This window comes from Bufo bufo, chromosome 5 (genome assembly GCF_905171765.1).
Source record: "Bufo bufo chromosome 5, aBufBuf1.1, whole genome shotgun sequence".
Lineage (NCBI taxonomy): Eukaryota > Metazoa > Chordata > Amphibia > Anura > Bufonidae > Bufo > Bufo bufo.
The window spans coordinates 25,242,584-25,270,146 of NC_053393.1; the positions used below are offsets into that span (position 1 = coordinate 25,242,584).

Consider the following 27,563-nt stretch of genomic DNA (forward strand, 5'->3'; position numbering starts at 1 on the left):
TATCAAAGGAAATTGCTATTCGAGCAGTGGATTCTCAGATCTGAGCCAAGGCTTCTCCGCCTCCCTTGACAGTTTCTTTGAAGACTTCTCGGAGGTTGTATTTATTCCTGGTCTTCTATCGGCGGCAGAGTTTCCTCTCAGGAAGCCGCTGTCCTGATGTTGGGGGCAGTTAGCGCTTTGTGAGACTCGTCGGTGCAGGAAAATAACAAGAGCATTAAAGTTTTATGTCGATATAAAAAATTAAAAATAACGATACAGAAGGGAGCGGGCATGAAATCCAGGCGGGGGCCTCAAGGTGCCAGGCCTTAGCTTTATGTGGAATCACGGCGATCGGTGTATTTTGGTGCCACCTTCCAGCCATGTGCGTTGGACACTGATAACGGATCAGCGGCTAAGTGTCAAGCGGCACCTTTTTAACCCTATAAATAGAAAGGCAGATTCCGTGATCAGCCTAGCAAGGTCAGAGGTTTAAAGGGGTTCTCCGCTTCGATAGAAGGGTCTCTTGACAGATTATGAAGTGTCCGGGCGATCAGCTGCTATCAGCGTTGGCTTTCCCTGCAGCGCCACCACAGGTGGGATGATGCATTACCTGGTGCTCCTTCAGATCAGCGGGTTGTGTGTGTAATGCAAGAAATGACGGATCCTCCAGAGCGAGAGGCGCTCCTTATAACCGTTCTGATGAGGATTCTGATCCCCCCCCTATTAATCCAGGGGGTATGAAAATAGAAACGCTCGTCCTCGTACCAGTGGTCGCCCGCTATAAATGGGCATTTAGTGCTGCGGCCCTTGTCGTTCTGTGTAGGGGTCTTGTTCTCACGATGGAGGAGGGGAGGCGTTTATTGACATGAATCCGTTGTAGAGGTCGGAGGGTCATCTCTGCGGTCTGTGCACCTGTCCCGGCGCCCTCTGCTCGGGGCGTCATTGGCGGCAGCTGCTGATCTGATGAAGCCACCACGCGGCCTCTGCTCATTTCTTCTCTGTTCTTGGATTGCAGCCCAGCAGACCCGGATATCCGAGCCCAAGGTCCAGCGAAGGCTTCTTCCCCAGTCCCCAGCACATGGTGCAGCCGAACCACTACCAGGTAACGCATAGCGCACAGGACTGGAACGTAAAGGGTTCTTCCCTCTCCAGAGAATGGAGCATCTCTTCCCTCGGCATGTCACGCTCCATTCCATCTCTGTAGGACTGCTGAAGATGGTGGAGTACGGTGCTCTGTCCTAATCCTACATGGGAACAGGACCCCCCTTTCTCGGGGTCTGTGGCGGACCCTTCAGTCTGACCCCACGGAATAGGGAATATGTTAAAAACTTCACAATCGTTTTACGTGAGCTTCAGTACCAGGCACGGCCTGTAGTCCAGAGAGGCGCTATTTCTGGGGTAAATACAATTACATTGCCAGATCATCGGATAGGATTATTGGACGGTCATGCAGCGGTTCATATTATTCACCTGTACGGGTAGATGGTCTCGTAGGTGCTGCTATAAGCAGGCCACGGACAGGCAGACATCTTGTAGATCTTAAAGCTACCGTCCAGTTCTAGAGGAAAGAACAGAACATTTACCTGGCGGCTTCTTTTTCACCTTTTGAGGCGCAGATCTACCAATTTCTAGGCTCCTCAAGGAGGCCGCACCGCTTCTCAGACGCACGCCGTACATTTGGTAGTCCGAGACACTTCCTCCTGCCCTTGTATTGGCCAGAACTGCTCATGTGGTCAGGGCTGGACCAGTAGGAGGTGGTTTGGCAGGTCTGATCAGCTGTGCAGCCATCTTGGATGAGAGAAGCGGAGCCCGGGGACTGGCGGATCTGCAGCTACAAAGATGAAACGGAGGTAAGTGTTCATTCCGCAGGTAATGTCAATTCTTCTTGAACCGGAGGGCCTCTTTAACTTCCTCGGAAGTCCCCACATGACCGCTGAGATCCCTGTGTTCCCGATGCAGTAAGATAACGAATTGCCGGGCCTTGTGGTGGCGCTATTGCTCAGAAATGACTCCTGAAATACGACTGAACACAGAAGAGTTATGAGGGCGGCCCCCCGCTGCGTCTCTCCCCCAAACCTACCCACTTCTGAAGAGAGCGATGGTCAACCTGCGGCCCTCCAGCTGTTGCAAAACAACATTTCCCAGCATGCCCACACTGCCTACAGCTATTAGCCTACAGCAGGGCATGATGGGAGTTGTAGTTTTACAACAGCTGGAGGGCCGCAGGTTGGCCATCCCTGGTTTAGAGGTTTGTTAGGCAATTCCTAGCGGCACACCAGAAGGCAGTGGTTTGCAACATCCATCTGTTGAGAAACTACAACCCTCAGCATGCGCCAACAGCCTCTATTGTTGTCCTTCCCCTTTAACGCCTCGTCGCCACGTTCCAGCAGAGCTCGGGGTGCGTCATTTTATGTCACAGCTTGGAAGTGTTTACTAATGGGAACTGGGATTGCAGCGTACATTAAGGTGTGTAGGTTAGACCCTATTAGCAGATGAGGCGAGCCGAAACACGCGTGAAACACTGCTGACGGGGGCTGCCTGGTTATGTAAGGGGGAAACTCACAAGTGCAGGCAACTAGAGGGTTAACGGCAGCCGCGTCATCCTGTGGAGTAGTAAACCTGCCTATACATTATGATAAATGAGCTCTAGTCACATCCAAAGCACCAGCCATAGTTCTACACGTCTATACTACAACCCTGCATCTCCCATAATGCAACGCAGCAGATCACAGGCTCTATAAATCCTGAATTCGCTAGGAGGTATTGGATAGAGTCAATTGCAGCTTTGGGTGTGACTAGAGTAGATGTCGTCACTTTTACTCTAGCTAAGTAAAGCAAATTATTTTAAAAATTGTAGTTTGGTGCCATGGCCTCCAGCATGCTAGGAGTTGTAGTTTTGCTGCAGCGCCACTGGTCTGAGGAGTGCGACCCCCATGATTGTCCTCTCTCCGTAGGTTTCTGGTTATCCCGTCACCCACAGAATCCCATCCATGGCTGGAAATATTTACCCCGGCCAGGCCGCCGTCTTAGACCATCACGACTCCTGGAACCATCGGACGCAAGACATCAACATGTGGCAGGCTAATCTGGAGGTAGGGAAAATAACGAAACTTCTCCGCTCCTCGGCTGATAATGGAGCCGGCCAATGAGAGTGAAGGAAAGGTTGTCACAGCACCGCCCCTAATGGATGACCACACAGATGTGTGACTGGTTCTCTGGTATTGAGCTGATTGCAGAAATTCCCATTGTGGATACCACTGGGAATCCTGGGCAAAGTACCCATAGTGGACAACCCCTTTAACCCCTTAACGGTATATGACATGCATTAAGTGGTTTTATGGAGCTTATTAGCGTGCGGCAGGTGCCGGCTGTATAATGCACAGTGACTGGCAGGGATCGGTGATGTCTCCGATCACGGTCATTTACCTTCGAAGGTGCTGCTGTCAATAGCAACTACGGCATCTGTGTGGTTAGACTGATCTGAGCCCTCGCCGCAAAATTCTGGGGCTCCATACGGTTGCTATGGCAGCCTACAGCCTTGTGAAGGCTCCCAGGCCCATCATAGTGAGCTGCCTGCGTCAGGACTTAAAGGGCTTCTGTCACCCCACTAAACTCTTTTATTTATTTTTTTGTGTACTTATAATCCCTATCCTGCGATATATCTATACGTTATGTTGTTATTCATTTTCGTTCAGTAGATATGTCAAAAAACGTACTTTTATAATATGCTAATTACCTGCGCCGATGACGTCTTCTCTTTCGGTGACGTCATCGGCGCAGGCGCACGGAGGGAGTGCTGAGGAGGTGAGCCTCCTTATCTCAGAGCGCCTGCGCCGAATCAACACAGGCACGCGATTTTTGAAATGCTGACAGGGCTGGCCGCAGGAGGAGATCGCAGCTGGCCCTGTCAATCAACAGGAGGAGGGGGCGGTTTTTTTTGCGGCTGCTACCAGCAAGTAGACGCCCTACTTGCTGGTAGAAAGGTAATTAGCATATCATAAAAGTACGTTTTTTGACATATCTACTGAATGAAAATGATTAAAGGGACTCTGTCACCACTTTCTAACCCCCCCTTTTAAAAGTATTGTTCTCTCCATGGCGCCCTTGTGATTACAAAGGTGTTGTTATAACATAAATTCGCCGTCTCGTTTTGATAAAAATACCTTTTATCTAACCTGTCAATCTTGTGGATAAGGTGCCCAGGGCGTGTCTGAAGCTGCCGCCCGCCGCCGTTGGTGCCCAGCTCCTCCCCTGATCCTTTCAGCGCCGCCTGAATGTAAAAAAATCCGCCTCCGTCTCTCGCTCAGTGCCCCCTCCTCCTTTTCAAAGATCCCGCGCGTGCGCACAGGCCTGTGCCTGATGCGCCCGTGCGGACATTTTGAATCAGCCTCATTGAGCGAAGTGCGCATGCGCGCACTTCGCTCAACCTCCTCATAAGACGAGCACTGCAGCCAGCCACTCAGAGCCTGCGGATCCATACAGCGCTTGGCAGGCTCTGAGTGGCTGGCTGCAGTGCTCGTCTTATGAGGAGGTTAAGCGAAGTGCGCGCATGCGCACTTCGCTCAATGAGGCTGATTCTAAATGTCCGCACGGGCGCATCAGGCACAGGCCTGTGCGCACGCGCGGGATCTTTGAAAAGGAGGAGGGGGCACTGAGCGAGAGCCGGAGGCGGATTTCTTTACATTCAGGCGGCGCTGAAAGGATCAGGGGAGGAGCTGGGCACCAACGGCGGCGGCGGCGGGCGGCAGCTTGAGACTTTCAGAAACGCCCTGGGCACCTTATCCACAAGATTGACAGGTTAGATAAAAGGTATTTTTATCAAAACGAGACGGCGAATTTATGTTATAACAACACCTTTGTAATCACAGGGGCGCCATGGAGAGAACAATACTTTTAAAAGGGGGGGTTAGAAAGTGGTGACAGAGTCCCTTTAATAACATAACGTATAGATATATCGCTTACACCAAGCATGTCAAACTCAAAGGCTAACATGGGCCAAAAAAAAAAAAAATTTAAGTTTATGTGGGCCGCATCAAAAAAAAAAAATTTTTTTTACAATATAATGCAGACGGATCCGTTCTGAATGGATCCACCGTCTGCATTATATGAGCGGATCCGTCTCAGACGGATCCGCTCTGAACGCAAGTGTGAAAGTAGCCTTAGGGGCGAGAACCTGGGATCTTTCATCCCTTGTCCTATTCAGCTCTATTAGGGTGAATAGGACTTCAGGGATGTTACCATGGCAACCAGGGCTTCTGTAGCGTCCTGGCTGCCATGGTAACTGATCGGAGCCCCAGGCTTACACAGCTGGGGCTCCGATCAGAAGCTGCCACTGCACCACCAATGAGGGGGAGGGGAGAGGTCCCTGTGGCCACTGCCACCAATGATTTTAATACTGGGGGGGTTGAGAGGGGCTGGCGCACTGTGCCACCAATGATTTTAATGGGATGGGGGGTTGAGGGGGGCACACTGCACCACCAATGATAAATTTCCCCTTTATACAGGAGGCTGGTACTGGCAGATCAGCAGTTAACCCCTCAGGTGCGGCACCTAAGGGGTTAACTGCCTCTGATCGCAGCTCCCTGTCAGCGGCAGGGTGCCGGCAATGCGATTCTGCTGCCGGCACCCGCCTCCTGTATTGTGTTAAAGACTGACTCTTACTATCAGGCCACACAGAGCGGCGCCCAGCGATGTCTCAGCACTCACCATTAGTTCTGTTCGCCGCTCCGTTCGCCTGCAGTGCTCCATTACTGTCTCCTCTCCTGCTCCACATGCTGCTGATTACTATCGGAGCGATGGGAGGAGACATCAGCTTCACTAGTGGGCGTTCCTTCTTCCTGGCTGTAGCGCTGTCCAATCACAGCGCAGGGAGAAGGAACGCCCACTAGTGAAGCTGATGTCTCCTCCCATCGCTCCGATAGTAATCAGCAGCATGTGGAGCAGGAGAGGAGACAGTAATGGGGCACTGCGGGCGAACGGAGCGGCGCCCAGGACTAATGGTGAGTGCTGAGACATCGCTGGGCGCCGCTCTGTGTGGGAAATGGGAATAGTCCGTCCTATCATTGGTGGCTCAGTGCGCCCGCCCCTCCCTCCTCATTGGTGGCGCAGTGCGCCCGCCCCTCCTCCCCCCCTCTCTTCTCATTGGTGGCAGCGGCAGCAGCACAGGGGGGAGGGAGGACAGCTTCCTTCTCCCCGTGCTGCTGAGAGAACATGAGCGCGCCGATAGCAGCGCTCATGTTCAGAGATACTAGACTGCCGGGCCGCAAAGATATTCATTGCGGGCCGCATGCGGCCCGCGGGCCGCATGTTTGACACCCATGGCTTACACAAAAAAAAAAAATCGTTTAGTGGGGTGACAGAAGCCCTTTAACAGGAAGCCTATTTAAAATGTATAAAAAAAAAAAAAAAAATCTATATTAAAAATTCTCTTCGCCCCCCTTTTTCAGTTTTAAAACAAACAGTATAAAATGAGCATTATTGGTGTCGCCACATCAGAAAATGTCTGAAATAATTAAATCTAAAAGCAGTGACAGAGAAAAAAAATAAAAAATCTAATTTTTTTTTTTTTGGCCACATTCTCCCCCCCCCTCCCTCCCCCTCCCCAAAAGTTAAAAATAACTGTCAATAAAAATGAGCCCTCACACAGAGCTGCAGACAGAAAAATAAAAAAGCAAGGGCTGTCAAAATTTGACAATGCAAAAAAAATTGTTTCTTTTATTAAAGTGGCATAAACTTTATTTGGTATCGCCGTAATCGTACTGAGCCGCAGAATCATCCCTCATGTCGTTTTTAGCACATAGTGAACACTGTAAAAACAAAATTCAAAAAACCTGTATTGCATATTTTTATTTTTTCACCCAACACAAATTTTTCCTTTTTTTTTTTTTTCCCAGTTCAAGCTGTGGTAAGTTAAATGGTGTTAGAAAAATGAATCAACGTGCACTTTTTAGTATCACTTTATAGACGGCTCGTTTCCAGGGGTTGTGACCACCCTGCAATGCAGCAGCGGTGGTCGTGCTTGCACACTATAGGAAAAAGCACCGGCCTACGCGCGATTCTGGCCACCAGAGAGAACAGTGCTTTTTCCTATAATGTGCAAGCACGACCACCACTGATGGATTGCAGGGTGGTCATAACCATGGAAACGGGCAGTGTATAATGTGATAGAAAAAAATGAATCCAGCCAGCAAGGGAACAATATGGAGAATCACAATACATTAGTAAGCGCCTTGTATTAACTTTCTCTACATGATAAATGCCATTTGCTGAAGTGAGACGACCCCTTTAAGGACTTAACCCCTTTAGTGACCACACACATTTAAAAAAAATAATTGCATTCCAAGAGCTATAACTTTTTTTGTTTTGTTTTCATCAATGTACTTGTATGAGGTCTTATTTTTTTGCAGGACAAGTTATAGTTTTTAATGCACCATTTTAGCTTAAAAAAACAACAACTTTGTTTACATCAGTAAAAAGGCGCATTAGTGGTGACGAGGGGTTTTTGTGTGATTGTGCGGAGGATGTATATGTACAGTATGTCACTGTGTGACCTCTGCACACAGGACTCGGGACCCCTGGACATGAGGTGTTTGGGGCAGGTTCTACCGACACATTTAATGGAGGAACATCTAATAAGACAACAGCAGGAGATGGAAGAAGATCAGCGCTGGCTAGAGAAAGAGGAGCGGTTCCTGGTAATTCTACATCTTCTTCAGTCCTTCAGATTCTGTATTATATGTCAGATATTCATAAATCTAAATAAGAAGCTCCATCCAAACACTCGTTATAACAGAACGGTTGTTTTTTTTTTTGTAAAGTAGTATTTTGTGTTTTTGAATGGCGCGGTTTTGGGTCCATACTTAATAAAGCGCACCTAGGTCAGACCTCAGATCAGGCCCCCAGAGATGAAATAAATTAGGCACGCTCAACCTGCGGCCCTCCAGCTGTTGCAAAACTACAACTCCCAGCATGCCCAAACAGCCTACAGGTATCAGCCTACAGCAGGGCATTGTGGGAGTTGTAGTTTTACAACAGGTTGAGCGTGCCTGAAATAAATAAATGTACATACACTTTTCTGTCCTGCAAAAGACGTATAGAAAAGTGTGGTATGCTACGTTGAAATAAATTGGTCCGCACCCATTCCGCAAAATTGCGAATCAGATGCGGACCCATTCATATGGTCGTGTGAATGGACCCTTAATGTGCTGTTTCCAGCAGGCTCAAATATGCATTTTATTGATAGTGAATTTAAAACAGTGTGTATGTATACTAGGTCATCAATCTGATCGGCTTACTGCACCCCCACCGACCTAGCTTTTCCCTGCGGTGTCCAAACCTGGAGCTAGCACTGTGAATGGAACAGGAAGCACAGCGCTGTTCACAGTGTAGTGGCCGTGCTGGGTACTGCAGCTCAGCTCCCTTATAATTAAATGAGCTGAGCTGCAGTAACCCTGTACGGCCACTACCCTGTCAACGGCGCTGTGCTTCCTGTTCCATTCACAGCGCTAATTCTGATGCCAGAGGCTGCGGGGAACAGTTGATCAGGGGGGTGCGGGGTGTCAGACCCCCCACTGATCGGCCTATCCTGAGGATATGTTATCAATATCAGGAACCTGGAAAACCCCTTTAACAATCGGAGACCAGCTGTATGTGTTACTGTTCAGTTCCTCCATGCCTGAGGCTTAGTCTGCACATCTGGATTCCTGCGCGCACAGCGCCACCGCCGTCTTCAGAAGCGCTGACATAAAAGGTGGCACAGACGACCCTCGAGCGGCTGCCCTTGAAACGCAGCACAAGTACTTAAAAGTTCTACACCTTTCCCATATACTCTGTTTATTCTTTACCCTCCAAGATCTCTGCTTGCTGTCACTGAATGCCGGTTTTGATCATCTCTTCACACAGCTGCGGGTCTCTTCAAGTTCGTTAGAGGTCTCTTTCCCAAACTAACTTAAGGTGGGATTAAGCAAAGACAAGTTTTGTCACAATATATCCATTCACTGACAGCTAGCATAGATCCTGAAAATGTTAAATGTGTATGTAACAAGCTGTAGAGTCTGTAGGGTGTGTGCCCCAGCCATGAGGAGGCAGAGGAGAGAAATGTCTAATCTGCCCCACACGTTGCGTTATGTGTGTTACGCCATGATTGTCGTTTTTGTGAATTTGCCTTATTTTGTAACTTTCGCACCTTGTAACAAATGTTTCCACCAACTTGTTATGCTAAAGGTGCAGGGAGACCCAGCGGGGGAGGAGGTGATGGCCGAAACCTCATGTCAGCTGCGAAATCTAAGGTGTGAAAGGTCACGACTCCTGTGTCTCGGACTGAGCCAGTGGTTACTGCCCCTTTAAATGGCACCTATTACTAGGAGGCCGTGCAGGTGGTTACTGCCCATTTAAATGGCACCTATTACTAGGTGGCTGTGCAGGTGGTTACTGCCCCTTTAAATGGCACCTATTACTAGGTGGCTGTGCAGGTGGTTACTGCCCCTTTAAATGGCACCTATTAGGCGGACGCGCAGGTGGTTACTGCCCCTTTAAATGGCGCCTATTACTAGGAGGCCGTGCAGGTGGTTACTGCCCCTTTAAATGGCACCTATTACTAGGCGGACGCGCAGGTGGTTACTGCCCCTTTAAATGGCGCCTATTACTAGGAGGCCGTGCAGGTGGTTACTGCCCCTTTAAATGGCACCTATTACTAGGCGGACGCGCAGGTGGTTACTGCCCCCTTTAAATGGCGCCTAATTACTAGGAGGCCGTGCAGGTGGTTACTGCCCCTTTAAATGGCACCTATTACTAGGCGGACGCGCAGGTGGTTACTGCCCCTTTAAATGGCACCTATTACTAGGCGGACGCGCAGGTGGTTACTGCCCCTTTAAATGGCACCTATTACTAGGCGGACGCGCAGCTGGTTACTGCCCCTTTTATATGACGCCTATTACTAGGCGGCCGTGCAGGTGGTTACTGCCCCTTTAACTGTGCAGGTGCCGTAGAGCGCCATATCTGTGCACCTGGTGCATTCCTGTGGGCAGGGGGCGGCACACATCACCTCCCAGTAAATGCCTCTACCTGTTGACATGTCGTTTCTCGGGGGGGGGGGGGGGTGACTCACGTCTCAGGAAGCATGAAGCACGCATCGCCCCGATGTACGGACCCTCTCCTGTCACCCCAGGCACGGCGGGCCCCGGATGATGATCTGTGCAGCCGCTGCTCCCCTCGCTCTTCCTGTATCATATCCTCCCTCCTTATGCAATGCTAAAACCATTGAGTAATTGGCCCCGCTTCCAGTCCGGCGGCTGCAGCCAAGACGAGAGCACAGCAGGAAACTGGGATTAATGCTGCCGCTCGCCTGCCGTCTCCAGAAGCAGATCCTCCGCTCGCCATGCAAGTCTTCAAGTGCTGTGTGGGCAGAATGGTAGGGGTTAATGCCTCTGGGGAACAGTTCGCTTGTTTTTCTTACAGAGCCGTTTACGGAGCAGTGGAATTTTTTTTCTTCTGCTTTTGAATTTAGCAGGTTTTTTATGTTTTTGTTTTTTATGTTTTTTTTAATTTTCCTTCAGAAGCCTGATGTCCGGCTTTCCCGAGGAAGCATAGAGCACGTAGACGGGAGCATACAGTGTCCGGTAAGTGTCCGCGTCCTCGCAGCATGTGTACGGATCGATGTGGCTCCGACATCCTGGAGGTTGCAAATTAAAGGGGTCCTCCAGACTCGTATAACTGAAGGGTTAATCACTGTTTAAGGATAGGTCTCCAAATTTCTAGTGCACTTGTTATAATTTCTCGCTGTTCTCAAGATCTCTGCTTGATGTCGGTGAATGCGGAACGGTGCTGTTGACATCTGTAGGCTGAAAGTGTAAAGAAAAGTTTTGCAACTTTTCAAATTTTTTATTTTTTTTTGCGTCCGTTCTTTACCCTTTAACCTGATCTCTGCTGGCTGTCAGTGAATGTGAGCAATCTTGTTTACATGCAGAGGCTGAAAGCCTGTCCTGACCGGATACATCTGAGGGTTTGGTTCAGTTGTTTCCAGCGTAGGCCATCTCTGTGAATCTGGACTGGTACATTTCTACGTGCACCGATACATTGTAGCAAACTATCAGGCCAGGAGAGATGCTGCCGATTGTCCGGATGTAACTGTAATGAGAGAAGTTTGAGATCTGCTTCCGTTAGTTGATGGCAAGCAGAGTTCTTGGAAAGGAAGGGTTGTCAGACAACCTCTATTAATGGCTTCGGCTCAGCTTCATCTGTGTTGTGCACGTGGGTAGGTGGGGGCTGAAGGTGTTGCTATGTGGTTTCTTGGGTGGTGACTTGTATTTTTTCCCTTTTTGTTGGAGGTGCGAGGTTCTAGGCGCCTCTGATATCTGACCTCATGTGAGGAGTGTGAGATTCTGCAAAGATTAGAGGAAGGGGCGATGCTCTGCAGATAACAGGGGGCGCTCTCTTCCTAATTATGGGAGTTGTAGTCGCCAGGAATGCTGCGCGGATCCAGAGATAATTTGCTGCATTTAAAAAAAATCTTCTAAGTGAATGGATCTGTTGCCGTAGAAACTGTAAGTGTCGCAATCGGTCAGCGCAGCCGCATCCACCACACGTCTATTGCTGCGCAGCGCCGGGTCTGCAATTATAGGACGTTTCTCCTTTAAATACAAAAAAATAGGACCTCTGTTACTGCTTCTGACCACAAATCTGCAGACACATCGCCCATCAGGAGTGTGGGAAAGATGGGTAACTCAACCGTATGAAAATCCAGCCTGTCACCCAGCTTTACCAGAGTACCAGGCTGTCGTGTGGGTGTCGATGGGAACGTGGGAAAGACGGGTGTCCAGTCTGGAGCTGGGCTGTCATCACCCAGCTTTCCTACAGCGGTATGGGGATGGCTAATGAGTGTGGGAAAGATGGGTGACGGTTCTTCTGCAAGGCTGTCATGAGAACTCCGCTTTTCACCCAGCTTTCCTAAACTCCCAGCAAGTCTGCAGCAATACGGGATTTGATGGTGGGGCGAGTGCATGAGGAGGCCACTGCCTTTCTGGAGTGTTGGAAAGATGGGTGACAGTCATAAAGAGGGAACCTGTCACCCATGGAGCGTCCCACCTCTCACCCAGCTTTCCGAGGAGCAGATATGTAGGAATTGCAGTCGTGCGTTCTTGCAGTGCCCTGCCCTCATGGACGGGGACCGGCACATATTTAGCTCTGCTCTGGATTCCTTCCTCATCCCAGGGAACGCTCGACCTCCTGCTCCCCGGGGTGAGGAACGCTCGGATGCCTGTGGTTGGAAGTCCATGAAAGGAAAGCCGGAGTAATCCAAGGTTTAGATAAGACGACAGCCGCTAAATTCCACCCCCCCCCCCCCCTCCTTGTCTTCTCCTTCCCATCCCAGAGTAAGATTCTCCAGCCTCAGAGCTGCGATCTTGTCACTGCTGCAGCCAAAGCACATTTCTCCTGGATTGCACTTCATATTTCACAGGGTTCAGGGTGAAAGCAAGTAAACGGAGGAGCATGAAGACCGGCAGCTGGAGCGCCGCGCGTCCGCCTCACAGTGCGTCAGAAATGAAGCAATTCTCCAAAAAAAAAAAAACCTATTGTTTTGTGCATGCAGCTCCTGTGCAGACCGATCTGTCTCCATGGTGATGGACGGGCAGTTGTATGAGCAAGACTGGGTCAGACGCCTGTAGAAAGGGAAATAATGTTGCTATTCACTGACAGCTAGCAGAGGTTGAGAGTGGTGAGGATTAGAAATGCAAAGAGAGCATATAGTGTAATATTTTTGAAGGTTTATTTTTTTTCCTAGTTTTTTCTCTTTTCAATTTCACCATTTAAAACCGTTTCCTCGTCCTCGTTTAATTTTTTGGATTCCCAATGAGAACGTTGTGTCCCCGTGTCTGCCCCGTGACGCACTCTACCCCCCCCCCCAGTAAGTGTTGATGGCGCGCTCTTTATTTCACAACTCAGAAGTGGATTCCAAAAATGAAACGTGATGGGAGCGGGGGAGGTTTCTCTGGGGGGAGAGGTCGGCCTTTCCTTTATTTATACTTGTTTTTATTTCCCTAAAATTTTCCTGTATTTTCCCGTAATCTCATTGTTTATCCCCAAGCTGGAATCTTTTGAAAATGGTCGTCTGGTGAATCGCCAATTAACAAGATATTTATGTAGTCAGTGGGACTGTGATAACTGTGCGTTAACCCTCTGCGGGTCACCGGGGAAAAAATACCCAGAAAGAAAAAATATCTTCAGCAATTTAGATAACTACACGTCGGGAACATTTACCAGGAGTCAGCAAGACCCTGAATTGTGAGACGGGGGTCAAGATTGTGAGGGTGACCCTGAATCATGAGATGGGGGTCCAGATTGTGAGGATGACCCTAAAACATGAGATGGGGGTCCAGATTGTAAGGGTTACCCTATATCCGTAGATGGGGGTCCATATTGTGAAGCTGACCCTGAATAATGAGACGGGGGTCAAGATTGTGAGGGTGGCCATCATAAGACGAGATGGCACATCGCTAGGACAAACCATCACTTGGACACCCCCTTTAAGTAGCACTGCAGCCCCTTCATTTTGAGGATCAGTGGGGGGGTGACCCTACTCTTGGACCACCACGATCAAGAAATTAGAGCATATCCTAGCTTATGATAGGAGAACCCCCTTTAATGCCACTAAATGGTTTAGTTAGTGGAAATCTCCAGAAGACCTTATTCTCATTCCACCAAACCTTGAGATGATGATGCATTTTGCAGCAGGCTGTAAAAGGACATGTCTTTATTGGTGCAGTCACTTGTGCTGACCTCTGGTGGTCAGTTTGAGAACTGCAATAGTTAAGAATAAGATCCCCCTTTCTGGAGAGATTCCATCCATTACTGGAGCCCTTAAAGTTCCATGTTCATTCCTGGCTCCTACATCTCGACGCCTCCTCCTCCTCCTCTGCTTCCAGCGCTCTGTTCCTGCTGCGTCAATGGCAAAGATATAAATTGTTTTCTCTCCTTTTGCAGGCTGGAAACCAGCACATCTATCAGCCCGTTGGAAAGCCAGGTGAGCCATGTGGGCACCTCTGTGCCAGGAGTGTACCCATGCAAGGTAGCAAATGTATCCGTGACGCTGCTCATGCCCCCCAGCCTCCAAGGACAGGATAGATTTAAAGGGGTTTTCCAAGAAGAACCTTTTTGGAGGTTTCTGTGAACGTTGCGGTTACTGTTTGGGACGACTGTGATAAATGATGAGTGAATATTAATGGGGAAGCGGCTCCTCACTGGAGGGATTGTGATATAGCCCAGGTCGGCCTTGCAGGCCAGGATTACCCCCAGGAAGACCTTAGACCTTCCTCTGCAGGACACCTGAACATCTCCTCCAGGGCAGGTTCCTCATGGACGTGACGTTGTATTCTCATCTATTTTCAGATCATTCGGCTCCACCAAAGAAACCCCCTCGCCCGGGAGCCCCCAGTCACCTCAGTAACCTGGCCGGGCTGAACAGCGCAGGGGACAGCTACAATGAGGGAGTAAAGGTGAGGAGACCAGATCTGGGTGGCCATGGTACTGATACCTGCGGGGGGGTCCCCGCTAGATGAATGTGGGGTTAGCTGATATGGTGTGGCCTGCTGATATGTGGCAGCTGCCCGAGGCTGTGAACAGTGATGTTCCTGCGCAGTGACTGCAGATGAGTAAAGGGCTTATTGCGTAAATCATAGTATGTGTGAAACATCGAGGAGGGGGCATGTCTGTGAGAGGGGAGGAGGCGCAGAGGTGAGGAGACACATAGCACAATGTCTCCATGTAATCCATATAGCTGCCCGAGGGGAGACTGGGGTCCTGGGAGGAGGAGGGTGCCCCCACAGCTCTGGTTTTGATACATGTTGGTATTAATGGCAGGGTAAGTTTCAGTGGTTTTCCCCCCCAGTTACTTTGGATAGGAGCCTGTTAGTAGGTGCAGCTTATGCCAACAGCTAGACGGCCACGGGTGCCACCTACCTTCAGTGCACTGTGGTGAGTGATGTCTTTAAAGGGGTTGTCCGGGTTCAGAGCTGATCCCGGACATACCCTTATTTTCACCCAGGCAGCCCCCCTGAGGTTAGCATCGGAGGTAAATCGCGCAGGGCACGGGCTATTTTGTTAATCATAACACACTGCCGTGCAGTGTGTTCGGTGACGTCACCGGCTCTGATGGGCGGGCTTTAGCGCTTCCCTAGCCGTTTTACTGGCTAGGGCAGCGCTAAAGCTCGGCCATCAGTACCGGTGACGTCACCGGCCCTTCCTGGCAGCCTTATGGAGAGCCCCGGTACGTCACCGGAACTCCTAACAATGCCTTTGCCCTGCATGATTTAGCGCAGGGCAAAGGAGAGCATCGGAGCATGAACTGCTCCGATGCGCAATTCAGGGCGGCTGCTGGGGTGAAAATGGAGGTTATGTCCGGGTTCAGCTCTGAACCTGGACAACCCCTTTAAGGGACCCAGGACTGTGCACCTGTAATGAGATGGTGTAAGATACAGAACGCTACTACAAGATGCATGCTGACATTTGGGGGGAGAAGAGAATGTCACTCGGAGGTTCGGGACGACGACGCGCTGTCGCTCGGGGGTTCGGGGACGACGACGCGCTGTCGCTCGGGGGTTCGGGGCGACGCCGTGCTGTCGCTCGGGGGGTTCGGGGGCGACGCCGTGCTGTCGCTCGGGGGTTCGGGGCGACGCCGTGCTGTCGCTCGGGGGTTCGGGCGACGCCGTGCTGTCGCTCGGGGGTTCGGGCGACGCCGCGCTGTCGCTCGGGGGTTCGGGCGACGCCGCGCTGTCGCTCGGGGGTTCGGGGCGACGACGCGCTGTCGCTCGGGGCGCTGTCGCTCGGGGGTTCGGGGCGGCGACGCGCTGTCGTTCGGGGCGACGACGCGCTGTCGCTCGGGGGTACTGGGCGACGACGCGCTGTTGCTGTAGGGACTCTACGGTAATGCACTGATATTCGCGCCTCCCATAGCGCCCCCTGGCTGAGGTTTAGCCCCGGACGTGGAGCAGCTGGGCACTGAGGTCTCTATTATTAGTTTCTGACGCATTTGTCAGATCTGTAACCTCTGGAGACGGCAGTGATTTTCCATGGAAACTTCTGTGTCTCATGGATTCCGAGGTTTTTCCCCACTCCGCGCGGTTGATTATAGGCGGGATCCTGGCGGGCCGGCACAAAACCACAGAGTGTGCATGACCCAATGGCAGCTGGGCTGCGTGTGTTCAGGAACCAGGAATGAATAGTCTGGGTCGCACTTTGGGCACTGATGGTCGGTAGAGATGTAGAGTCTGCATTTAACGGATCTGGACGCACACGTCTGGGGGGAGGGGGGGTTACAGAAGAGATTAGGGTTTGCTTTGCGTTGCATGGCGTGTACGGCTGCATGAGCTGCGAGTATATGAGGAGATCCTCTGATTCTGCATGGCTCGCTCCGCTGCATTTATTAATTTCCTGTTTTTGTTGTTTTTTTTCCCCGTTTTTTTATTTTTTTTATTTTGCTCTGGTAAATCTTTATTAACCCTCTCCCCTCACTGCTCGACCTTAGCCGTGGCGGGTAAGCACTTTGTGTTTGTGTCTGTGTGTTTGCCAATTGGTTCAATATTAGGGGCTCGGAAAGCTGGGGTCACATAGGAGTCGCATGTTTTTTTTTTTGTATGTTCTTCACTACTTTAGTCGCTAATTCTTTTATGTTGGTGCTTTTTTCCCCTGGAGACCCCCTCCCCCACCTCTGTTTTTGGGGACACTCTGTTCTCTCTGTGTTTGCATTAAGCACTCTCATCACATAGAGAGTCCTCGTGTCAGATGTGCCTAGTAACGGCGCGGGTAACCACCACAAAGAGCCGACCGTGTGCCAAACCACAGCCCCCTCCTCGTATCCCTGCCCACACTCTAATGCTGTTGTCTAACAAGTCGTCTTCTCTCTATGTACACACGGCCAAAAGTATGTGCACCCCTGGCACCAGGCCCATACGTGCCTCTCAGTCATAACCCATGGACTTCCCTTGCTGGTACCTTCTTCTCAGAAGGTTTTCGGACATGGCCGCAGTTCAGATGCTGAGTCTCGAGGTCGAAGCTCTGTCACTGCTCCAGTTCTTTCTAATTAAACATATTAAAAAGAACGTGTCATAAGAAAATAACCTATTGTTTAAATTGTTTAGTTTTTTTATGCCAAACATATTTTCAAAGAATTTTTTATATTTTTAATTTTCCATGTTACTATCTATATTTAAACAAAAACCATAGACTCCTGCAGTACTCGCACTGGTCCCTAAGCCTAATAGTAGGCGCCACTTCTTGGTGTCTGTCTGTACAGATCACATAACTGCAGTTATCTGCTTATCTGTCATTCTAATCCTGCCTGTAATGATACCACCTCTGTGTATAGATAAGACAGGATCCACCATTCACAATAGGTGATTGTCAGAGCTTATCTATTCTTTCCTTGTACAATGACCTCTGCACAGAGCATGCCGAGAAAATTCTCCCAAAGAAGTCAAAAGGGTTCCCTCCTGCCCATTGTGTCTATGGGCCATGGGGCTGCCGTAAAGCAATTCATTAAATGCTGTTAAGGGCAGTTCGGGCAAGATGGCTGCCCCCATATTCATGTTCAGGAAAGAGAATAAATAAATCTGCAGAAAATAAAAACAGATTAGAAAAAAAGGAGATGTGTTACTATCAAGGTTTAACTGTCAGACAAAACTTTGGATGACCAATTCCCTTTAAGGGGATGTTCATCCCACACCAAACCATTTTTGCGAACCTCACTTTGGGCTCGGGGCAAAAAAAGTGTCTTTCCCAAGGAGATGATTCTGTAGCAGCCAGACCATAAAACCATGTAAGATGTGTCCTCCTAGAATTCACTGATGGTGAAAGAGTATAGTGCTGGTGGCTTTACTGAACCTCAGCTGCCACCTGACATTGTGCAGACTGACCCAGGTGTATTTGCAGCTGCTCAGTTATGAAAGCCTCAATCCCTGAGTGTGGGATCCAAGAACAAACCGGTGCCACCTTCTGTCCTTGGTGGTCCCATTCTCTGTGTTTGTGGGCGAGCAGTGGTTTCTTCTAGATGCTTCCATGTGCTTGCAGGGCAGAAATTTACAAACGGACTTATGAAGGTGGCCCCAGGAAAGGTCCACCACCCACCTGCTCTCATGTTCAGCGGGGCCCGGAGGCTGTTGCCAGGGGTTGGAATGGAAACGGTTAACCCTAAGCGCTGTCCACATATTTTTGGCCATGTAGCTGAACCTGTAGTTTTTGAATTCATAGCGCCACCTAGTGGTTACTGTGTGTTTTTAATGTTGTGTTTAGTGAATTTTTTTGGACTGTGTATTTTTACTGTTTCTTACGTCATTTTATGTCTTTTTTTTTTTTAGATTCAGCCGCAGGAAATCAGCCCTCCCCCAACTGCTAACCTGGACCGCACCAACGACAAGGTGTACGAAAACGTGACTGGTTTGGTGAAAGCTGTGATTGAAATGTCAAGTAGGATCCAGCCGGCACCTCCAGAGGAGTACGTCCCAATGGTGAAGGTAAGTACAGAAGATCTCGGCTCTGTAGGTTCGGTACATGTACAACTATCACATGTCCTGGCACGGGACGTAATAACGTTATAATGTGTGTCCGCCGCTTCGCAGGGGGTCGGTTTAGCCTTGAGGACGTTATTAGCGACTGTCGACGAGACCATTCCTGTTCTTCCAGCCAGCACGCACAGAGAGGTAAGTGTCGCACTATCGCACCCGTAATTTGGGGTGTTTGGAAGCATCTGTATAAAGCAGAGATGAGCGAATTTCATATTTAGAAATTTGTTTGCGTTTTGTTTACTGGTAAAAGCAAAATTACCTTATGGATTCCGTGACCACGGACCAGAACGTAATTCTATGACGGAATGCTTTTAGAGGACTCCCCTGCATAACGGAAACGGGACTGGTCCATTTTGCAGCCCATAGACTTCTATTATGACGGAAGGAATAACGGAATGTCTCTAAAGGCATTCCGTCATAGAACTGCGTCATGGTCCGTGGTAACGGAATCTATAACGTGATTCTGCTTTTACCAGTAAACAAGTTTCATAAGCGGAAATTCGCTCATCTCTAGTATAAGGGTTCGGAGTAGTGGTTTTCGGGGGGCACGGTAATTGACACCTGCCCTCCTGCACACATGGGTGAAACTGGAGCAAACACTTGGGTGTGCTGATTTGTAAAATACCCTTAGGGCTGTGATCAATATAGGAAGGGAGAGGAATAAATGTAAAAATGACCTCCTTCCTTAAAGGGATTCTTTACAAATAAGGACCTTTTCTACAGACCCCGCAGCGTGGCCAGACCTCTGGTGGTAATCATACTTAAACCTGGTCCCTGCTGCTGCATTCCAGCTCCATCACTGCCCCGCCGGCTCGGCAGGTCCCAGGTCTCCTTGAATCGGCATTCAGTTTGATGCCCGGTTATATAACTGCTGCAGCCAATGACTGACCACAGTGGTCACCCATGTGTCACGTGACTCAGTGACATAATGCATGAGTGACATCACCGATGCAGCCATTCATTAGCTACAGCATTCGCATGACCCAGCAAAAAATCGGATGCTTGCGCTGAGAGACCCCGGGCCTGCAATGAAGCTGCAGGGATCAGGCTACGCTATGGGGTCTGTAGAAAAGTTCCCCATTTGTCAACAACCCCCCTCTAAAAAGGATGTCACCTCTCCTGAAGTGTCTACTGGTGAAACTTGAAAAATTTGAATATTGTGCAAAAGTTCATTTATTTCAGTAATGCAACTTAAAAAGGTGAAACTAACATATGAGACTCATTACAGGCAAAGCGAGAGATTTCAAGCCTTTATTTGTCATCATTTGGAAGATTACAGCTTATGGGAACCCTAAATTCACAATCTGAATTCATATTGTGAAAAGGTTCAATATTCTAGGCTCAAAGTGTCACACTTTAGTCAGCTAATTAATCCATAACACCTGCAGAGGGTTCCTGAGCCTTTAAACTGTCTCTCTGTCTGGTTCAGTAGGAATCACAATCATGGGAAAGACTGCTGACAGTTGTGCAGAAAACCATCTTTGACACCCTCAATAAGGAGGAAATGCCTCAAAAGGTAATTGCAAAAGAAGTTGGATGTTCCCAAAGTGCTGTATCAAAGCACATTAATAGAAAGTTATGTGGAAGGGACAAGGGTGGAAGACAAAGGTGCACAAGCAGCGGGGATGACCGCAGCCTGGAGAGGATTGTCAGGAAAAGGCCATTCACAAGTGTTGGGGACTTTCACAAGGAGTGGACTGAGGCTGGAGTTAGTGCATCAAGAGCCACCACACACAGACGGATTCTGGACATGGGCTTCAGATGTCGTATTCCTCTTGTCAAGCCTCTCCTGAACAACAAACAACGTCAGAAGCGTCTTACCTGGGCTAAAGAAAAAAAGAACTGCTCTGTTGCTTAGTGGTCCAAAGTCCTCTTTTCTGATGAGAGCAACTTTTGCATCCCATTTGGAAACCAAGGACCCAGAGTCTGGAGGAAGAATGGAGAGGCGCACAATGCAAGATGCTTGAAGTCCAATGTGAAGTTTCCAAAGTCTGTGTTGATTTGGGGAGCCACGTCATCTGCTGGTGTTGGTCCGTCTACCAGGAGAGTTTGGAGCACTTCATGCTTCCTTCCGCAGACGAGCTTTATGGAGATGGTGACTTCATTCTCCAGAAGGACTTGGCACCTGCCCGCACTGCCAAAAGTACCAAAACCTGGTTCAATGACCATGGGATTACTGTGCTTGATTGGCCAGCAAACTCGCCTGACCTAATGGAGAAAGATGAGAGACATGAGACCGAACAATGCAGAAGAGCTGAAGCATCCTGGTCTTCCATAACACCTCAGCAGTGCCATAGGCTGATAGCATCCATGCCACGCCGCACTGAGGAGCCCGAACCAAGTACTGAGCACATATGCATGATTAGACTTTTCATAGGTCCTACATTTTTCTATTTAACATCCTTTTTTTTATTGATTTCATGTAATATTCTAATTTTCTGAGATTGTGAATTTGGGGTTTTCATAAGCTGTAAGCCATAATCATCCAAAGTATAACAAATAAAGGCTTGAAATCTCTCACTTTGCCTGTAATGAGTCTCATATGTTAGTTTCACCTTTTAAGTTGCATTACTGAAATAAATGAACTTTTACACAATATTCAAATTTTTCTAATTTCACCTGTATTTTAGCAACAAAAAAAAATAATTTCTTTGTTGTGCCATTCCTCTTTTATTCCTCCTGAAAATGTATGACTAAATTGAAAACCGGGTGTTAATCTAAATGCTGTCAACTCCATTTTCTTGTGTCAGAGCTTTTACGGGCAACCCCTCTTAATACCCATTTGGCAGTTTACTCATACATTTCCAGGAGGAGTAACAGAGGAACAATATACTACAGAGGTTCTAAGAAAAGATACTCCAGAATGTTGTAATGAACAATACAAGTAGCTACTACATCTGACATGTGAGTGAAGGCCTATTCTCAGGCTAGGCCATCGTTATCGGATCGGCAGGGGTCTGACACCCTGCGTGCCCACCAGTCAGCAGCTTCGTACTGGGGCTACACAATGCTGTCCATTGTCTAGACCAGGGATAGGCAAACTGCGGCTCTCCAGCTGTTGTAAAACTACAAATCCCATCATGCCCTGCTGTAGGCTGATAACTGTGGGCATACTGGGAGTTGTAGTTTTACAACAGCTGGTTAGCCGCAGTTTGCCTATCCCTGGTCTAGATGGAGCTATTCCGAGGAGGTGCAGGGTCTCGGACTCCTGACCATCAGGTGTAAAATCCTGGACATCCCCTTTATGGCCAAAGTTGGCTTTGCCTTTAAGAGGTTAATAGACGTAAATAGGTTTTCAGCATTTTCTTTTATCTTTTTAAAGATTGAAATGGCCCAGAAGTTGCTGAATTCAGATCTGGCGGAGCTCATCAATAAGATGAAGTTGGCGCAGCAGTACGTCATGACCAGTCTCCAGCAGGAGTACAAGAAGCAGATGCTGACTGCCGCGCACGCGCTGGCCGTGGACGCCAAGAACTTACTAGACGTCATTGACCAAGCCCGGCTAAAAATGATTGGACAGTCGAGGCCGCACTAGAAATCCCACCATCCAGACTCTGGTTATATTCCCGTCTGAAGTGTTTTCCTTTTGGGGATTACGTTAAGCCTTCCACCAGCGATTCTGGTCATGAGCGGGCGGACGTCCCCTCCAGCGCTAGTCATCGGCAGCCGGTGCCAAGTGACGTTTTATCCTTTACCCCCCCCAAAAAAATAGTTCCCGGACATGTGATGCGGCCGGCCTGGGCCCCAGTGTCCGTCTCGTGGAGCAAGTAGAGGAAAAGAGGATCAAGATCGGGCGTGGCGACGGAGAGCGAGGCTCTGTGATACCAACCATCGGGGGTGGGGGGCGGGGGCAGAGCACGCAGCGTCCATGTGGATCCATGATGGCTGGTGCAACTGGAATCTCTTTGTCGTCTTCAGATTTTTTTTAATTTTTTTTTTTTATTTCTTACCGTTAAGTCACAATATGCTACAAAGCTATATTTTGAAAGACTTCGAATGGATTGTTCCATCTCGTCGCGTTTTTACGTTCCCTCTTTTCGGATGTGTGTAATGTTTGAAGGCAATGTGAGACTTGTTGTTTTTTTTATAATTTTCTTTCACACATGGAATATAAAGTGCCAGGTTGTGGGGTTTTTTTTTTTTTTTTGTAAGCCATGTATGAAGCACGCTGCTGACATTTGCGTAGAGAGATCCAGAGCCATTATATATATATCCCATTTTTTTATATTAAATATATATAATTTATAAATAAATCTTAAGGCCGTGCTAACAGTTCACATGCTTTCAGCTCTCGCGACTGTCTCGTCTGTTTTAATTTTGAGGGGGGGAGGGTGGAAACGGGCGTTTTTTTTTTGTTTTTTTTTTTTTTTTTTTTTTTGTTTTTTGTTTTTTTTTTTTTCCCCTCACGTCACAACCTTAATACCCAAATAAATTATGAAACTGTTTCTATTTTCGTGTAACCCTGTTCCCCTGCCTTGGGATTCTCGGGGGAAGATAAATTATTCTCAGGAAGAATATACAGACCTTGTACAGGTTCTTAGAGCTGTTGCGTCGCAGAATCAGCCGCCGCTCGTCTATTTATCATTAGAGCGAAATTGGACTTTTTCCGAGGCTCCGTGGACGACGGAGCAGACGGGACCTTCCACGTGTAAAGATCATGCTGTTATTAAAGGATTTGAATATAACGTTGAGGACCTTTTTCTCTTGAATATGGGTTTAGTCGACGACTAAGGAATTTTTTACATGCATAATATCACGTTTTATGTGTAGGGACACGGGCACTTTTATTTAAAAATTAATTTTACCAAATAAGCTAATTTCTGCCTTACAGTGAAGCTTCGGGAAGTTGCAAGTGTCGTTTTTGCCTTTATTTTGTAGGAATATATCTCTGCTGTGGAGGGTAGGAAATGTATCGGCTCAGAACCAACCCCCAAAAACCAGAGTAAGCGGTGTACAGTGTAAGGGGGGCGCAGTCCGATTATGCTCACCTGCAGTCCAACGCTGTGCTCCCACAAATCATTGGGAGGACTCCTCTGTCAGTCCTCTCCATTATGAGCTCGGGAGCACAGCGTCGGACTGCAGGGGAGTCTGGAGATAAAAGTTACAGAATCTGACCGCACACCCCTTACACTGTACAGTGCTTGCAATTGTTTGTTTTAAAGGGCCAGAAAGGGTTAAAAATAAGCCGCACAAATCCCGTGCCACCACTGTTTCAGTGCTGCTGCGGTCACCACCGATTTCCTCTTTTAGGTCCCGGCGTGGCGCACATGAAATGGCTTGAACTGCCCTCCGAGAGCGGTGACCGTCTGTAGCCAGTGATTGGCTGAGCTGCCATTTCCTCTGGGACTAAGAAGTGAAGACGGTGAGGGGTGGCGCATTATTATTATTATTTATTTTAAAAAAATGTATTACCCTTTCTGGACTTTTATTAAAGTCATCTCCCCAGAAAACACTTTCAATGAAAAGTTGCACCCACTTGGATTAAAGGCTATGGAGGCCTTTGCACTGATTTATTTTTTATTGTTCATTTGCTTCTTAAATGCAAATATTAACTTTCTAAATAATTTTCATTAAAAATGTCCTTCCATTTTGCTTCTGCAAAGTGTGTGTCAGTCCTTGACCGAAAAAGAGTTTGGTAAAAGGTTTTTAACTGTAGAAATTAATCTTGAAGTTATTACCCGAAGTCTCAACATTGTAATAGAGTACAAGGCGCTCGCTCCGTACAGTATTGTAACAAAGTGTTATGTGAATCGACTTCGGATGATTCGCTCATCCCTAATCATCAGGAAGAGGTGCTTTGAAAATAATTTTTCAGCTGTTCAATGTCAGTGGAACATGGATGACACTGATCCATCACGGACATCTTCAAGGAGGCATCACTGACCACCTTTCATGGATTTGAACACAGATGTGTGAATGAGGCTTAAAGGGATTCTGTCACCAGGTTTTAGGCTATAGAGATACGGACATGCACGGCGAGATCGCCGCTAGCATGTCCGCAATATACCGGTCCTATAGGGCTGTGTGCTTTTATTTTCTTTTAAAAAAGGATTTTTAGAGATATGTAAATTAGTCTTGTAAGGAGCCCAAGGGGCTTCACTAACCTTCCTGGTGCCCAGCCACGCCCGCCTGTGAAGGAGCCCAGCAACGCCTATGTCCTCCGAACCTCCTCCTTTCGTCATCGATAGATAGCCGTAATCTCGCGATGCGTGAGCTCGCGCATGCGCCGTGCCGCTATAGTTTTCCTTCCCTGTGCTGGCATCAGCCTCAGGGAAGGAACTGCGCGAGCTCACGCATCACGAGATTACGGCTATCTATCGATGACGAAAGGAGGAGGTTCGGAGGACATAGGCGGTGCTGGGCTCCTTCACAGGCGGGCGTGGCTGGGCACCAGGAAGGTTCGTACAGCCCCTTGGACACATACAATACAATTTACATATCTCTAAAATCCTTTTTTTAAAGAAAATAAAAGCACACAGCCCTGTAGGACCGGTATATTGCAGACATGCTAGCGGCGATCTAGCCGTGCATGTCCGCATCTCTATAGCCCAAAACTTGGTGACAGAATCCCTTTAAAACAGGGGTGTGTGTATATATGTGTGTGTTACGCAACATACAAACAAATAATGTCCCAAGAAATGGGCAACATCAAATCCCCTCAAAGGAAGCCAACTCAACATGGGGCAAACAAACCTATACTAAAAAAAAGCAGAGTTTAACCCCTTAAGGACCTAGGACGTACCGGTACGCCCTATTTCCCGAGTCCTTAAGGACCTAGGACGTACCGGTACGCCCTATTTCCCGAGTCCTTAAGGACCGAGGACGTACCGGTACGTCCTGACTTAAAATCGGAACTCCGGCGCCGCAGGGGTTAATCGGAACGGGATTTCGGCTGAAATCATTCAGCCGGCATCCCGTAACAATGCAGGGGGGGGTCATTTGACCCCCCCGTATCGGCGATCGCAGAAAACCGCAGGTCAATTCAGACCTGCGGTTTGCTGCGCTTTCTGCAGTTTCTGATCGCCGCGGTCCCTGACCGCGGGGATCAGAAACTTTAGAGTGGCTAAAATCATTATTTTTCACCCCCCCCTGCACCCCTGCACGATTTTATGCCGGAGGGTGGTGCGGGGGGGGGTGTCGCAGGCGGTGGGGGCGTTGCGGGAGGCGGGCGGTGCGGCAGGCGGGATCGCGATCCCCCGCCCGCCTCCCCATGAACGATCGTTGGCTTCTAGTGGGTATACCAGGGTGCCAGCACATTGCTGGCACCCTGGTATAAACGGCTGACATCTGTGAAGATGTCAGCCGTTTAACCCTTTCCATACCGCGGTCCGTACGGACCGCTGTATGGAAAAAAGTTAACTGTCATCGGTCAGGGAGCTCCCTCCCTCTCCATCGGGGGGCTGCTGTGGCTTTGCAGCCCCCCCGATGGAGAGGGAGAGAGCCCCCAGAGAGCCCCCCTCAGCCCCGTCCTTACCCTTCCCCGTCTGCGAAGTTCTGAGCAGACGGGGAGGGTTCCCATGGCAACAGGACGCCTGCTCAGGCGTCCTGCTGTCCATGGTGCTGAACAGATCTGTGCTAAAAGCACAGATCTGTTCAGTGTAAGTAAAATACAGTACAGAACAATATATATTGTTCTGTACTGTATTATACAGACACCAGACCCACTGGATCTTCAAGAACCAAGTGGGTCTGGGTCACAAAAATGTAAAAAAAAGTGAAAAAAGTTAAGATAAAAAAAAAAACATTTATCACTGAATAAAAATTAAAAAAATAAAATAAACTACACATATTAGGTATCGCCGCGTCCGTAACGACCTGATCTATAAAATGGTCATGTTACTTTCCCCGCACGGTGAACGCCATAAAAATAAAAAAATAAAAACTATGAGAAAATTGAAATTTTGCCCACCTTACTTCCCAAAAAAAGTAATAAAAGTGATCAAAAAAGTCGCATGTACGCCAAAATAGTACCAATCAAACCGTCATCTCATCCCGCAAAAAATGAGACCCTACTCAAGATAATCGCCCAAAAGCTGAAAAAAACTATGGCTCTTAGACTATGGAGACACTAAAACATGATTTTTTTTTTTTTCAAAAATGAACTCATTCTGTAAAACTTACATAAATAAAAAAAAAGTATACATATTAGGTATCGCCGCGTCCGTATCGACCGGCTCTATAAAAATATCACATGACCTAACCCCTCAGATGACCACCGTAAAAAAATAAAAATAAAAACAGTGTAAAAAAAGCCATTTTTTGCCATCTTACGTCACAAAAAGTGTAATAGCAAGCGATCAAAAAATCATATGCACCCCAAAATAGTGCCAATCAAACCGTCATCTCATCCCGCAAAAAATGAGACCCTACTCAAGATAATCGCCCAAAAACTGAAAAAACTATGGCTCTTAGAATATGGAGACACTAAAACATTTTTTTGGTTTTAAAAATGAAGTTATTGTATAAAACTTACATAAATAAAAAAAAATGTATACATATTAGGTATCGCCGCGTCCGCGACAACCTGCTCTATAAAAATACCACATAATCTAACCTGTCAGATGAATGTTGTAAATAACAAAAAAAAAAAACGTGCCAAAAAAGCTATTTCTTGTTACCTTGCTGCACAAAAAGTGTAATATAGAGCAACCAAAAATCATATGTACCCTAAACTAGTACCAACAAAACTGCCACCCTATCCCGTAGTTTCTAAAATGGGGTCACTTTTTTGGAGTTTCTACTCTAGGGGTGCATCAGGGGGGCTTCAAATGGGACATGGTGTCAAAAAAAAACAGTCCAGCAAAACCTGCCTTCCAAAAACCGTATGGAATTCCTTTCCTTCTGCGCCCTGCCGTGTGCCCGTACAGCGGTTTACGACCACATATGGGGTGTTTCTGTAAACTACAGAATTAGGGCCATAAATATTGAGTTTTGTTTGGCTGTTAACCCTTGCTTTGTAACTGGAAAAAAAAATATTAAAATGGAAAATCTGCCAAAAATGTGAAATTTTGAAATTGTGTCTCTATTTTCCAT

General features: G+C 48.1%; 1 protein-coding gene across 11 annotated transcripts in view; it reads left to right on the top strand.

Annotated features, from left to right (window-relative positions):
• The window catches only part of PTK2 (protein tyrosine kinase 2), a 163,746-nt gene extending 140,984 nt beyond the window's left edge, over positions 1-22,762 (top strand). For all 11 annotated transcript variants that reach the window (XM_040431652.1, XM_040431655.1, XM_040431654.1 and 8 more), the window contains 9 exons: positions 995-1,081; positions 2,934-3,071; positions 7,542-7,673; positions 10,533-10,595; positions 13,957-13,996; positions 14,362-14,468; positions 18,324-18,479; positions 18,585-18,665; positions 21,853-22,762. In XM_040431652.1, coding sequence (XP_040287586.1) covers positions 995-1,081; positions 2,934-3,071; positions 7,542-7,673; positions 10,533-10,595; positions 13,957-13,996; positions 14,362-14,468; positions 18,324-18,479; positions 18,585-18,665; positions 21,853-22,065 — 1,017 coding nt within the window. In that variant the 3' untranslated portion in view covers positions 22,066-22,762. The remainder of the gene's footprint in view (positions 1-994; positions 1,082-2,933; positions 3,072-7,541; positions 7,674-10,532; positions 10,596-13,956; positions 13,997-14,361; positions 14,469-18,323; positions 18,480-18,584; positions 18,666-21,852) is intronic.
• The last annotated feature ends 4,801 nt before the right edge of the window (positions 22,763-27,563 follow it).